Here is a 13,635-nt window from a genome sequence, read left to right as displayed (position 1 = left end):
CGCGTACTTTTAGCACGCATACCATTACAACGGATTTTTTACAACGCAAGTCATTTTACAACGGATACCTTTACAACGCAAAACACTACAACGCAGATACTATTACAACGCATACCATTACAACGTAAGTACAGGTAAGTATATAATAATAATAAATAATTTTAAAATATAATGTAAATATTTATTAATGTATTATTTAATTTAATTATTTGTAATATATTTTTTAAATAAAATTATTATTTAAATCAATTTTAATTTTATTATTTGTAAAAATAGGTTAAAAATACCCCTCTACCCCAAAACCCAATCCCAACCCTAAAACCTAAAAATACCCCTGTACCCAAAAACCCAAACCCAACCCTAAAACCTAAAAATACCCCTGTACCCCAAAACCCAAACCCAACCCTAAAACCTAAAAATACCCCTGTACCCCAAAACCCAAACCCAACCCTAAAACCTAAAAATACCCCTGTACCCCAAAACCCAAACCCAGCCCTAAAACCTAAAAATAACCCTGTACTCCAAAACCCAATGTATATAAAAAAAGATAAACTTACCTATAATTATACTTACGATGTAATGGTATGCGTTGTAATAGTATGTGCGTTGTAGTGTAATGCGATGTAAAGGTATCCGTTGTAAAATGACCTGCGTTGTAATAGTATCCGTTGTAATGGTATGCGTTGTAAAAAAATCTGTGGTAACAGTTGCATACCCTATGAGACACGTAGGGCAAGTAGTAGGTATAGTTAAACCTTGTTAGCGTGCCACCGTACCGTTTACAGCACAATCGGAAGCCCAATATCAAAAGAGGACAAATATTTAATAATATATTAGTATTGTAAAGTGACTGGATGACAATCTCTTGGACTTGACTGATGAGAACGAGCTCACATAAGCATAGGGTAAATGACGACGTATTTAGGCATGTCGAAAACACCACTGCACAGGTGGGACCACTTGATTTTCAGACCAACAGTTACAAGACCCAGAGAACGAATCCTGAAACCAATATTGGTTAAAAGAGGTATTTAAATAACAATTACACATCACTACCAAACAGTAAGGCATGTTCACCTGAATGCCATCAAGGGGAGTTAATAACTTGTGAATGAAGGGCTGGGCACCTGTTGCTGACAGTTAAACTGGAAATTACATACAGGTAATAGAAAAAAAATTCTAGGATCCATACAGAACAATGGCCCTTTGGAATTTGAGTCTTCCAATGGATGAAAGCACAGAATGCGATAGGCGGATGTAAAACATGGGTGTAAAATTAGGGTATGGAATGTTATCAATTATCTACTTGTTCATGTAACAAGATGCATCAGAAATCTACTTGCCGTGCAGAAAAAAATCATTTGTCCCATTTGGTTCCATGCAATGAGGTGATAATAGTCCCTTTGATTATGCCAAGGCTCATATTTGGTGAATGTTGGGATTTTAGAACAGCTTTGATAATGCGGTCTCTGAACACGGCTGCATATTATTCATGCCAAATATTCACCAGCTCTCATGCATGCACAGCCTCCGTTCATGAATCGACTCTTTTTAGGCTGGTTTTGTGATCACAATGGAGCTCTCGCTAAACCAGCACTTTGTATTGTACTAATGTTCTGATTACATCAGAATGTTACATTGCTCCAATTGTACCACTGTACAATTGCTCTCTTTCTTACTTTCGTTTCTGAGGAAGTGGCTTGTGAATAACAAAGGCAAATGTAAGCATTCAATTGATTTCACAAAATTACTTCACTGTAAATAAACTTACATTCTCCTTGTGCCTTGGCTGCCAACTGAGGGTGAAGGACATCTTCAGCCCCAACGCCCCACCCTTCAGTCTGACGTCCTCCACTTCACTACATTGTGCAATTCTTGGTCAGATAACTTCAACTGACTGTTCCTTATTAGCCACAACTGTGAGCAGATACCAATTATTATATCAGTTACAAGATGGTGACAATTTACAGCTCATTAAACTCTGCAAAGTTTTGTCAGAGTTAAACTTCAATGGGCTATTTAGGCTTATGAGGTTTTCTTATACACACAAAACTTGGTTTTGCATTTATAAAAGGATTTATTCGCATAACTATTTTTGTGAGGAAATCTAAGCTCAGGGGCAGGAAGTCGATCAAATGCAGTTATTCGAGGGCTGAAATGCAAGTGTATTTATGCTCACTCACAGCCTAGACTATTCACCAGCCCTTCTCCAAACTCATTCTAACCTGTATCCACCCTGGAAAAGATCAGGAATGTACTCTATACAGGAGCAGGATTGGCCATAATGGATCTCACACTTATTCTCCATTATTATTTTGCTTTAAACATTGCATGCATCTAACACGATTTGTCCTTAAAAATCGTACAATAATTTAGCAAAACTGTGTGCAAGTTTCATCCACTTTTTCAAGCTGCAAATATTGTTTGAGTACATGTTCTTTTGAAAGGGACCTGCACATTGTTTTAAGCATCAACCTTTTGGGTATTTTATTTGCTTCCAATATAAAAACACCACTCTTGCTTCAATTCTTCTACATGTATTTGCATGTAATAATAGAGCACTGTATATAGCCACAAATTGTTTCATTTAGCAAACGTGTATACGTTTCTAAATTTGAACCAATGTCCGTAGAGTGCTCACCCTAACAGAAAAAGTTTGCATTAACGAATCATATAGACTTTTGAATAACTCATAAAAATGGATGCATATCTTAGCTAAGCATCGAACAGGCCTCTCTCTCAGTGCAATACCGAGGCACTGCAAACTGGTGGCCAAACGTTTCATGCTGCGAGGGGTTGAACCTACTTGTCCATGGAATAAAATAAACATTGATGAAGACTTGTAGCCCTTCACCACAAACCATATATGTCCTGAGCATTGCGGTATTGGAATTCCACACCCTTGAGACGGACTTAAGCTTGTGAATGAGATGCAAAGTGGAATGCAATAAGAGATCCCATCAAAATTTGCCGTCAGCCAGCAGTTTAATGTGCAAGTGAAATTTGTTGGGACCAGGATGACCACAAACGTAAATGCAAATATTGGGGTGAATTACAAGCAGTGGTTGATGCCTTCCAGCAAACTATAATTTCCCACAGAAAATGTGGACATTTAAGAGGCACTGGTTTGAAGTCCTATCACAATGAGACAATGGTTTTGTGTTTCTGTTAAGTTATTCCAGGTTTAAGATTTTCCAACCTTTTCACCACAATTCAAGTAAAATGGCATGGTTTTCTATTCAAATGTTTGACTATTTATAACGATCCTAGGATGGAGTAGCAAAATGTACATACTTGTAATCCAGGTTCTCCATCGTAGGACTCTTCATTGAAGTCACGCACCCTCACTGCTCTTTTAATTAATTCAAGTGCTCCACTGTCCCACAATGCAGAGCATAGTCAAATAGTTGGTTCATTTTGACAGGAAAATCTGAGAAAGTATCATACCAATCTCCAATTATATTCCTGATTTATGCGTCAGGAGGAAGCGTCATTTATGAATTTGAAGACGAGACCCACAACGTTGACAAGTAACTTTGCTTTCTCAATCATAAGAACTTTGCTATTCATAGGCGTTAGTTTAAAGTTGGATGGGGGAAGTACAGTTAATGTCAATTGTGGCTTAAAAGTGTATTGCTTTGCAGTGAGCTGTGGCCATGTGAAGAGAAAGAATAAGAGAGAGAGAGAGAGAGAGAGAGAGAGAGAGAGAGAGAGAGAGAGGGCAGGGTTGCAGCATGTGGGTGGAGCGCAGTTGGTGCTCTCTGCAGGTGGTTCCCCTCATTCGTGTCCTGGCTCAGCTTATCCAGCACTTCGACCCTCCCACCTATTCTTCCTTAATATCATACCACTGCTACTTGTCAATATCTGCTCCAATGCTAGCCCAAGGCTCCAATATATTCTAAATAGGATAACAAAGCCTTTTGCCTTGCAAAGATGCTCAAGGTGGCCTGGATCAAAGCATCCAGAACACTGCAGGCATAGTAAGTCTGAAGCAGTACGGCTGGCCTGATATGTTCATCGCACAATGAATTGGGGAGTTGTGATACCGCGCTGGCCGCTCCCACTGGGTCTGAACTGGGGTGGCGAAGTGAGCTAAAGAACGATGATGGATTCAACCCAGATCTGTGACTGGGGTGAGTGTCTGAAAAGTTTCAGTGCTCCGTCCATCATCTCCTTGTGTTTGTTTTGTTCGCCCTAAGTTGGCAGGGTACGCCCAGACGTGGGTCACTTGCTAACTTTGCCACTGGATTCAAGCTAGCCTGGCTGATGAGGGCTGTTAGCCGGAAACTGGTTCCAGGATGCTCGTTTCCGGTTCAGGGAAGACATGGCTTGGCAGTTCAGACTGGACTGTTCCCATGAGGGTCAGGGTCAATACTGATTTGCATATAGCTGTGTTTGAACTGGGGTGGCGAAGTGAGCTTAAGAACAATGATAGATTCAACCCACATCTGTGACTGGGGGGGGGGGGGGGGGGGGGGGGGGAGTGTCTGAAAAGTTTTAGCGCTCCATCCATCATCTCCTTGTGTTTGCTCCCGAGAATTCCAACATGGCAGCCAGTAGCGGATCAGGCGGCACTGTAGTGAGCGCACCAGCATACCAGCTGCGCGTAGAAGAAAAGGCGGGGCCATCCCACGGGTCGGCGACCTACACGCCGGAGGAATCAGAAGGAGAGGAAGACGCTAGTCACGGAACAGAGACCGAGAGGAATCCAGGAAGTGTGCGATGCACGGGTAAAAACAGAATCCAGGTTCCCAAGGAGACCAGCATAAAAGTGGAAAACCACTGTCTTCCCAACTCAGCGCCACGGGTTTCCAGAACAAAGAGGCCGTCGGTTTCCAGTCTGCCACGTCCCACTGCCACACGCCAGCAGGGCCGCGGCTGCAGGCAAGTTACTTTTTTGAACTTCTCATCGTTTTACAGGTGGTGGGCGGGGACCAGTCATAGGCCGTAGTGTAAAAGGCCACTACAGATGTTAACAACTCACAAGTGTGGTGTGGTGGAAGAGAGACAGATAATAGAGCACATACGTGTTCACAGGCAACGCACTCACGCGTCCCCTCTTTTGCTTCTTTCACGGACTACATCCCAGTTATTTTCAGAGAGAAAAATGCAAGTACTCCCGAGCCCAGGCTTACATCTATCCCCCACCTTCAAAAAAATTAACAGTAAGGAGACATGGATAATGGTCAATGGATCAAGGGAGCCACAGGTCGAAAAATTTTGGGAACCACTACACTAAGGCACTGGATTTGGAGTAAAAGCTAAGGCAGTACCGTTTTGGAAGAGTCTGAGCTGTTCTCCAGTTGAGTTTTTCCACAAATCCAGGACCGGGACAATTAATATGAGGGCAACTCTATCTGCTTTACTTCTTACAGGACAAACATCAGGTTCGCGACAAGGAGTCTATTTGCTTTTTGATAAGTGGAAATGCAGAATACTACATATAAAGCAATGGCAAGGCAGTTCAAGCCATGATTTATAAATAACTATTTTGATATACGTTTGTCTTTAGTTTTATCGAAATAATATCTATGGATACTCAACATTAAAAGGTATGACGGAAACTTTCTCCTGTTAGATCAGATTAAAAAAAGACTGAAGGCAACACAATTGTACAAATTAGTCACCGGTTTGAACTATGCAAATCCTTTCCCACCGACTACCCAGAAAATTGAAATCTCTAGAAGCTCTTTCTGAGCTGAGATTAATTATGAACTGGATAGACTTCAATTTGGCTCCTCGAAAGAGGACATCCAGGCAAAAGTCTTATTCTCTCATTTCATCTCGATAAGGAGGGAGTCAGTAGATTAAAAACTGACTATCTTGTAAAAAATTAGTATGATTCTACTGCCAAGAGGTACCTGGCTTATTCACCTGGCACACTTCCTCTAGCTCAACTAATTCTTCTGACTTCTCGTTGGGTCAGTTATCAGTGTTAATGTTTTTTTTGTATTACTCAGTGCCCATTTAAACACTACATTATATTGCAAATAGCTTTTTAAAGGCTATATCTTACTATTACCACTGGCACAGTGGACACAAGAATAGAAGAAAAGGTCAGGAGTGCTACTCCTTGGTAAAAAATAAATAAATAATACATAAGTTTAAAAAAGCTTCAGCTCTGTTGAGATATGCTTGCATAACAGACTGCAAGGGTTATGTTCCCGACACTGCTGTGCATTCAGGACAGGTTTATCTGGATTCCTTAAAGGTAAGGGGCACATTTATTCAAGTAAGGGGTGAAGCATGAATACACCATTCCTGCTTTGCTTTTGTTTTTTTAGGGAGACATCACAGGGGCGTTTCAGTCAAAAGTACAGTATATTGTCAACATTTAATTGTAACGAGTTGTCCCAAAACATAATTAGAGCTTCCAAAATCTATTTCAAGGTCATGCACATGGGGTGAGATACTCTCCCATCAAAGAAGTTCCCAGAGTCTAGAGGCGAGCACAACAGCCACTTTCTTTGGGCCTCGTACAACCACTGCTGCTTCTTTGCAAATGGGGGAGACACAGCCTGTGGACCGAGTACTGCAAGAAGACTTGTGCAGGACCTCAGACCACTGATTAACAGCTGGTGCAATCAATGGAACCGGTACACAGCACACTTCAGCCTCGTAGAGCAAGACCCACCCCATGAGCTCCAGCCTTGCACAATAAGAAGTAAGCCAGGAGACAGATGTGCCTCAAGCTGCAGCGTTTATTTATTTATTTATTTTTAAAGTTTTATATAGCGCGAACAAGATCTTTGCAGATATCAGAGCGCTTTACAGAAACAGTAGGTAGGATAAACAAGACTCTTGAATCAATATGAGATTCCGTAGACAGTGAGTTGCAAAAATAGGGTATCAATCATACAAGAGTATACAGAGTAATAACAATCAAGAAACAACAATAATATGGAAGCAGTACAATGTCTAAACGGATAAGATTATAGCACCCCAGAGGGTGAGTAAACACAATGTTGAAAGCAGAGTAGTAGTCAGTAGTGGGTGCGTTGCAGGTTATTGAGGCACTCAAGTCCTAGTGTACAACCCAATAAACAAGCTGGAAATCAATAGTATAGCATCTGTGCAATGAATTAGAACCAGAAGCAGACAAACAATGGACTAACATAGATAAGTATTCAGACAGCCGATAATGTAAGAGCCAAATACTGTCATTGTTCCAGTATCAATAGTGTTCAGGTGTATTTAGCCATAAGGATGGCCTTCACCTCTTTCTTGAAGAGAATAGTGGACGGGATAAGCCTGGTTTCTGGAGGGAGTACATTCCAGATCCTAGGTGCCATTCCAGAGAAGGAGCGTTTGTATGTTTTTTCCTTCCGGAATCTCCGTGGTTTCAGGAGGAGAGTGTTTGTGCTTCTGTTGGATCTTGAGCCTCCTGATATGGTCAGCTTGTGAGAGAGGTAGTTGGGTGCCTTGTGGTGTACGGCCGAGTGTGTCATACAGGCAATTTTCAACTGAATTCTGGCTTCAATAGGCAGCCAGTTCAGGGCTTTTAAGTCAGGGGATATATGCAAATGTTTTCTTGAACCAGTGATGAGTCTCGCGGCCGCGTTCAGGGAGGCTCTTAGGGGAGCCGTTGTTGTCAGGGGGAGCCCGCTGAGAGCCACAATTCCGTAGTCTATGCGAGGAATGACTAAGGCTTGTACCACAGTTTGGAAGTCCTTGGGTGGTAGGAAGGGTTTGAGTTTTCTCAGAGTGTTGATTTGGAAGTTGGCTCCTTTAGTTGCTATGCTAATATGCTGCTGCTTGTCGAGATTGCAGTCCAGTGTGATGCCAAGGGATTTCGCTGAGTCCACGATGGTGGGCTGGACATTGAGTGCGGTTGGATGATTGAGCCAGGTTTGGGTGATGGACTTTTTCGCAGGAGGAGAGATCAGAAGGAACTCAGTTTTCAGGGCATTTAGTTTGAGGTGATTGTCGGCCAGCCAAGCTTGGGTGTTTCTTAGTGTGGCATTCAACAGTTTGATGTCTTCAGGGGATTGAAGCTTGAGGTAGAGCGGAGTGTCATCGGCGTACATATGGAAATGTACCTTAGAAGATTGAAGCAAGGTGGTGAGTGGTTCCATGACGAGGTTGAACAATGTGGGGAGGAACCTTGCGGGATGCCCAGTGTTACTGGCACAGGCGAGGACAGTGCGTTGTTGCTCTTGAACCTCTGAGACCGGTTGTGCAGAAAGGACGTGAACCATTGGAGAACCGTCCCGGATATGCCCATTCTGGTATTTAGTAGCTCCAGTAGATTCTCGTGTTTGACCGTATCAAATGCTGAAGAGAGGTCAAGAAGGATGAGGAGGCAAGACTCATTGTGATCAAGGATTTGGAGGGCATCATCCATTATGTGTGTCATGGCCGTTTCCGTGCTATGCTTTGCTCTGAATCCGGATTGGTGAGAGTTGAAGAGGTCAAACTGCTCAATGTGTTTTGTCAGTTGGAGTTGTACACATTTTTCTAACAGTTTTGCTAGAGTGGTGATATTGGTGATAGGACGATAGTTGTTTAGGTCGGCCGGGTCAGCTGTGGGTTTCTTGAGTATAGGCGTGACTTGCCCAATCTTGAGGGAGTCTGGGATGAGCCCTTGTTGCAGGGAACAGTGATGATTTTAGTCCAGAGTGGGAGGAACAGGGGGGTGAGGACTTTAACAGCATTGGCAGGTAGGGGGTCTGTGTGATGATTGGCGGGTTTCAAGGTGACCAGCAGCTTGTGAATTGATTCTTCGGAATAGGTGTCGAAGGACGTCCATGAAGCGTTGTTTTTAGCATGAGTGTTAGTTATGCATATGGAGCCGGAGAATCGACTTACATCCTTGATGAGATCGCTTCTTATAATGTCGTTCTTTTGCTTGAAGAAAGCAGAGAAGTCTTCGCAACTTGGGATAGCCTTTGTTAAGTTGTTGGGTTGTGGAGGTTGCATTTTGGTTTGGGTTTTGACTAACTCGAACAGTTTTTTTGGTCGGTTTTTAGCTTGATCCAGCTGTTGGCTAAAGAATACTAATTTTGTGCGTTTGATTTTTCTGAAGTAAGGGTTTCTCTTACTCTTAAGCGTATTAAGGTTCAGTGCTGAGGGGTCCGATCTCCACGAGCGCTCAGCTAAGCGCATCACACGTCTGTCTTCATTGAGTCTGCCATCGTACCATGGGTTCGAGTTCTTGGTGGAGACTCTCTTCAGTTGCAAGGGTGCGGCTTCATTGATTATTGTAGACATGGAGTCTAGGTAGAGGTTGGTCAATGAATGCACATCAGAGACGTCCGTCGGGGGAAGAAGGAGACTGCCTGTGTGGGCAGGCAAGGACTTTGGGTTGAGGTTCTTCAGGTCCCTCTTCCAAATCTTGGTTTTGGCAGGTTGCGCCGGGTTAAGTTTGACCTTTTCGTTGATGAAGAAGGTGATGTGGTGGTCTGACCAGTCACATGGTTCGATTGCGTCTAGTTGGGTAGAGTCTTCTTTGGCGATGATAAGGTCAATGATTGCTGGTGAGAGTGGTGTATCCTATTTTTTGCATGTGCCAGATTCTCAGTTCCCCATCCTGGAGAAACCCTTGGACAGCGTGGTGGGGTTAGGGTTTACAAGCATGAGCCTACCCTGAATGAGGAGAAGCACAGCAACCTACAACAGAGGGTACGGTATGAACAGATAAGTGAGTGAGAGGGAGAGAGGCGACACAGCAAGGCTGTCGAACAATTGAGGAAAGCAAAGTATGTTTTTTTTTACAGCAACAGATTGTAGTGTGGAAACGCAGATTACACAAACAAGTCTGCAAGAAATAGAGAAAGTATTTATCAGATTTAGGGAATTACCGTACCTGTGGAGTCCTGCAATGACCAAGATGACCCATGGATGTAAAACTCTTCTTTTCCTTAAACCTGAGATGATCAAAGCAGATCTGGACAGCATAGTCAACAGCTCTTAGACAGTCTGGTATTTAGTCTGTTTATCCACTACCTGACTTTTTGTTAATAAGTGAATTTAAAAAAAAGAAACTTACAAGATTAACAAATATTTGTTGTGTAGCTTCTAATACTGGAGGAATGGTCCAAGCATGCTTGTGTGCATCGTCTACGTAGCCTGGGGTTCACCAGGTTTTAAAATAAGACTACCTATTCTGATGTGGTTTAGAAGTTTTGCTGTGAATCTTTCCACTCCAACATTCACATGAGATGATAATAGTCAACGCTGTTCTGCCCAAACATGAACAAATTAGCCAATCCCACGAGAAAAATCTGACGTTTTCAAATGGGAGAAGCCCCTTCTTGACCGACCAACCATTAAAAATGATTTCACAGGAAGATATGTACCTGTAAATCCACAATCGGAGTTTCAACCAGTGCTTAATTTGAGTCAGTCGTGGATGGGAAGGAGGGGGGGGGGGAGGGGGGGGGGGGGGTTGGGAAGGACCGGAACTTTTTTTTCTGCATAATACATTTACTGTTAAACCGAACAGAACGACTGGGGAAGAGAAAGGCGGAAAATCCGTTACAAAGGGAGAAAGCAGGAACCTGTAAGGGAATGTCTCGTACTGGATTAAAGAGGCATGAGGTGGAGGTAAGACTGCCAGCCCTGTTTTGTCAAGCTGACAATTAATTGCATCGGACGTTTAACTGCATCGGTCTCTTGCTTCTTCACCAAATTAAGCACCAGTTTCAACACATCGAAAACGAAGTAGTTGGTTAACGAATTGTAAATATGAAAAGCCTTTCTACTCACCAATTGGATTTTTCGCTTTCATTGGCCCTATGCATTTCAGAGGTAACAGAGCAAGTCAACCCTTGGGCAAATTGTTTGTTATTGCCCGGCTGATCAGGCTCTGAAGCCAGGCTCTCTTTTTCCGTAGACTGCAGGTTTTCATTTCTATCAAATGTTAATCTGAAACCAACGTCTCCAAGCTCCTTAGAAGTGGTGGCTTCACTTCTCACAAATTGCCTGCCACTCTGTTCACATTTATCACCCACTGGATTAGGCTGAGATAAGGAAATTGTGCCATAACCACTGGTGGCCGAAATACTGTCATCAAGGCTCTCCTGTATTTTCAGACCCATTCCAGATTCACCAGAGCTGCTACATTGATTGGGAATTGCTTTGGTTCCTTCAAAGGTTTCCGAAGACTGTCCAGCACGAATTGCCCACAAATTCCAGTTGTTGGCAAGTTTGGCTGAGGGATCTCCTGCACAAGGCTTCCAGGCATTGCTACTGCTCTGTAACTTCACTAAATGTTTTATCTCATCCTGTATCAGCTGAAAATGAACAGAGAACAATTGTGTTAAAGGTAAATCATGTGAAAGCAGATTTTAATGCTCCACGACTCAATATGCAACAACAACACACAGCACTGAGATATTTAAGAATAACAAATATTTTCCCCCATTGAAAAGTTTGATTGACCGATGCAACGCTTGTGCATCTGATTCGGTACTGATTAAAGGCTGTCAGTATGTTGCTTGTCATACTTGAAATGTAATCAAAGTATTTGTGGTTGTTCACTTTAAGGAGTGTCAAAAATAAAAAAAAATAGACAACACAAATCTAGCAAAACAGAACCGATAGAATTGGTCACTAATCCGGATTTACGGTCTCACAAAATAATCCCTGCTCTTCAATAAATGCATCCTTAAACACATCACCAGACATTTAGAAACTGAATGCAATAATGTGCTTACAAATGTACGATATAATATTACAAATCACAGAAGAGTTCTGTGACTATACCGAGATACAGCAACAGGCCGAATTCCTTTCTATGGACAAAGAATTAGGAGAGCACTTGCAATATTCTATTAAACATACAGTTGGGCTGCATTATACAACATATGATATATGGGGGTTTCCACACCTTCTCTTCCTCAAAAAAGATAAACAGTTGTCCCAAATAAAACATGAATTGTTCATTTCCAGTTTGTAGTTTACGATAAAGCAATGACTGCAAAAATCTGGAATGAAAAGCAAAAACCAGAGAAATGTACACTTCTCACGTTTCATTATCTTCCGCCCTTCTTTCTTATGAAGACATCCCAAAGGCCTTTACATTTGCTGCTCAGCTGTGGTTTGGGTATGGTCAGAGGAATCAGGAGAGTGCAACACCAGAAAGTGCAAGATGGCCCCATCATCTGGATAATGGATCAGCTGACACACTGTCACTGGGTTCCCAGTGCCAGATCTCTTTCCCTAAAACTGTGCAATTGTTCCCCCAATTGGCAATACCTTTAGCACCCCTTGTAAGCCCCTAGTAAATGGCACCACTGGTTACCTACGGCAAAGAGGCTAAAGAGGGTCTCTAAGGGCTGCAGCATGTATTGTGCCACCCTAAGAGTCCCCTCAGCACCAACATGCAGACTGCCATTGTAGATTGTGTGCCATGGTGCAGAGAAAAGTTAAGACACCACAAGGCACACCTCCAGTTTACCATGCCTGCAGACACTGCATTGCAGTATAAGTAAGTCACCCCTACAGCAGGCCTTACGCCCTAAGACAGGGTGCACTATATAACAGGTGTGGACTGATCTGCATAAGCTGATATGCCCCTGTGATGTCTAAGTCGATTCTTAGATATTGCAAGAAGCCATTTTGAGTACATTTACTAAACACTGGTATTTAGCAACTGTGTATTAATAAGCCCCCAGTGATGTATTTAATAAAACATGCACCCAGAGCGCACCTTAGAGGTTCCTCCTGAAAACCTACCAACTATCTGAGTACTGGCTGACTGATGCAGACTAGCCTGCCACTGACCGCCTGCAGGTGAGAGCCTGTGGTCTCTGAGGGCAGAAACAACGCCTGCTCCGGCCGAAGATGTTGCCACCTACTCCAAAGCAGGATGGCTAAGTAATCAGCATATCAAGGCAGGAGACTTCAAAGGTCTCTGCTGCCTTTGATATGCGACCTAAGGCTTCCCAAGACATGGTAAATGCCAACCCCTGCCCGGGCCCATTTGGCGCCAGAACAGGTGGGGGGAAATTAGCTAGTCAGGAGGCGTGTTCCCCTCTCAGGCTAGTACCACCCCTAAGGTGGGCAACCTGAAGTGAACACAATTCCACCATCTTAGTTTTGGCAGAATTAGGCTCTCTGGGTCAGGGTTATGCTCACTTTCCACAGGAAGTGGGGATATAGAGAGTGTAAACACCCTTAAGGTAGGTAGCCCATTGACTACTACCTGTCACTCCCCATAACACCCCCTAAATTGAGCATTTAGGTGGCACCTTGAACACCAGGAACTGAGATTCGATGGATCAAGAAAAGAGGACAAAGAAAAGCCGTGAGAAAAGAGAAGTGATTGCTGATGTGGACTTTTGCCGCTACACCCTGCCTGCCTGCACCAAGTCTTGACAATCGTTACCAGCGACCCGTCCTGCAGCTGACCAGCTTCCAAGAACCCTGGGAGACTTCCTGCCCTTCGTAAATTGCCAATCAATCTCCCATGGAGTAGAGGAGCTACTCTCATGCAGTCTGCAGGCACTGAAACGCAAAGTCCAGTCAACAGAGTTGCCGCTCCCTGGCCAGCCCAACGCATCCCTCCAGAAAGAGGACCCTGTTCTCCTGAAGGTCAGATCTGTCCCTCCACCAAGTGAGAGGACACCAGGACCACACAGGACCAATACTCTGGCTACCAGATCCCTAATGGCAAAAGACAGAGTCCAATCC

General features: G+C 43.3%; 1 protein-coding gene across 3 annotated transcripts in view; it reads right to left on the bottom strand.

Moving 5' to 3' along the window:
• MPHOSPH9 (M-phase phosphoprotein 9) overlaps positions 1 to 13,635 on the bottom strand; it is a 692,762-nt gene that overhangs the window by 540,942 nt on the left and 138,185 nt on the right. For all 3 annotated transcript variants that reach the window (XM_086942918.1, XM_086942920.1, XM_086942919.1), the window contains exon 5: positions 10,708 to 11,234. In XM_086942918.1, coding sequence (XP_086799044.1) covers positions 10,708 to 11,234 — 527 coding nt within the window. The remainder of the gene's footprint in view (positions 1 to 10,707; positions 11,235 to 13,635) is intronic.

The sequence above is a fragment of the Lissotriton vulgaris genome, chromosome 11 (assembly GCF_964263255.1).
Source record: "Lissotriton vulgaris chromosome 11, aLisVul1.2, whole genome shotgun sequence".
NCBI classification, from domain to species: domain Eukaryota; kingdom Metazoa; phylum Chordata; class Amphibia; order Caudata; family Salamandridae; genus Lissotriton; species Lissotriton vulgaris.
This window is presented reverse-complemented; position numbering and strand designations above follow the sequence as displayed.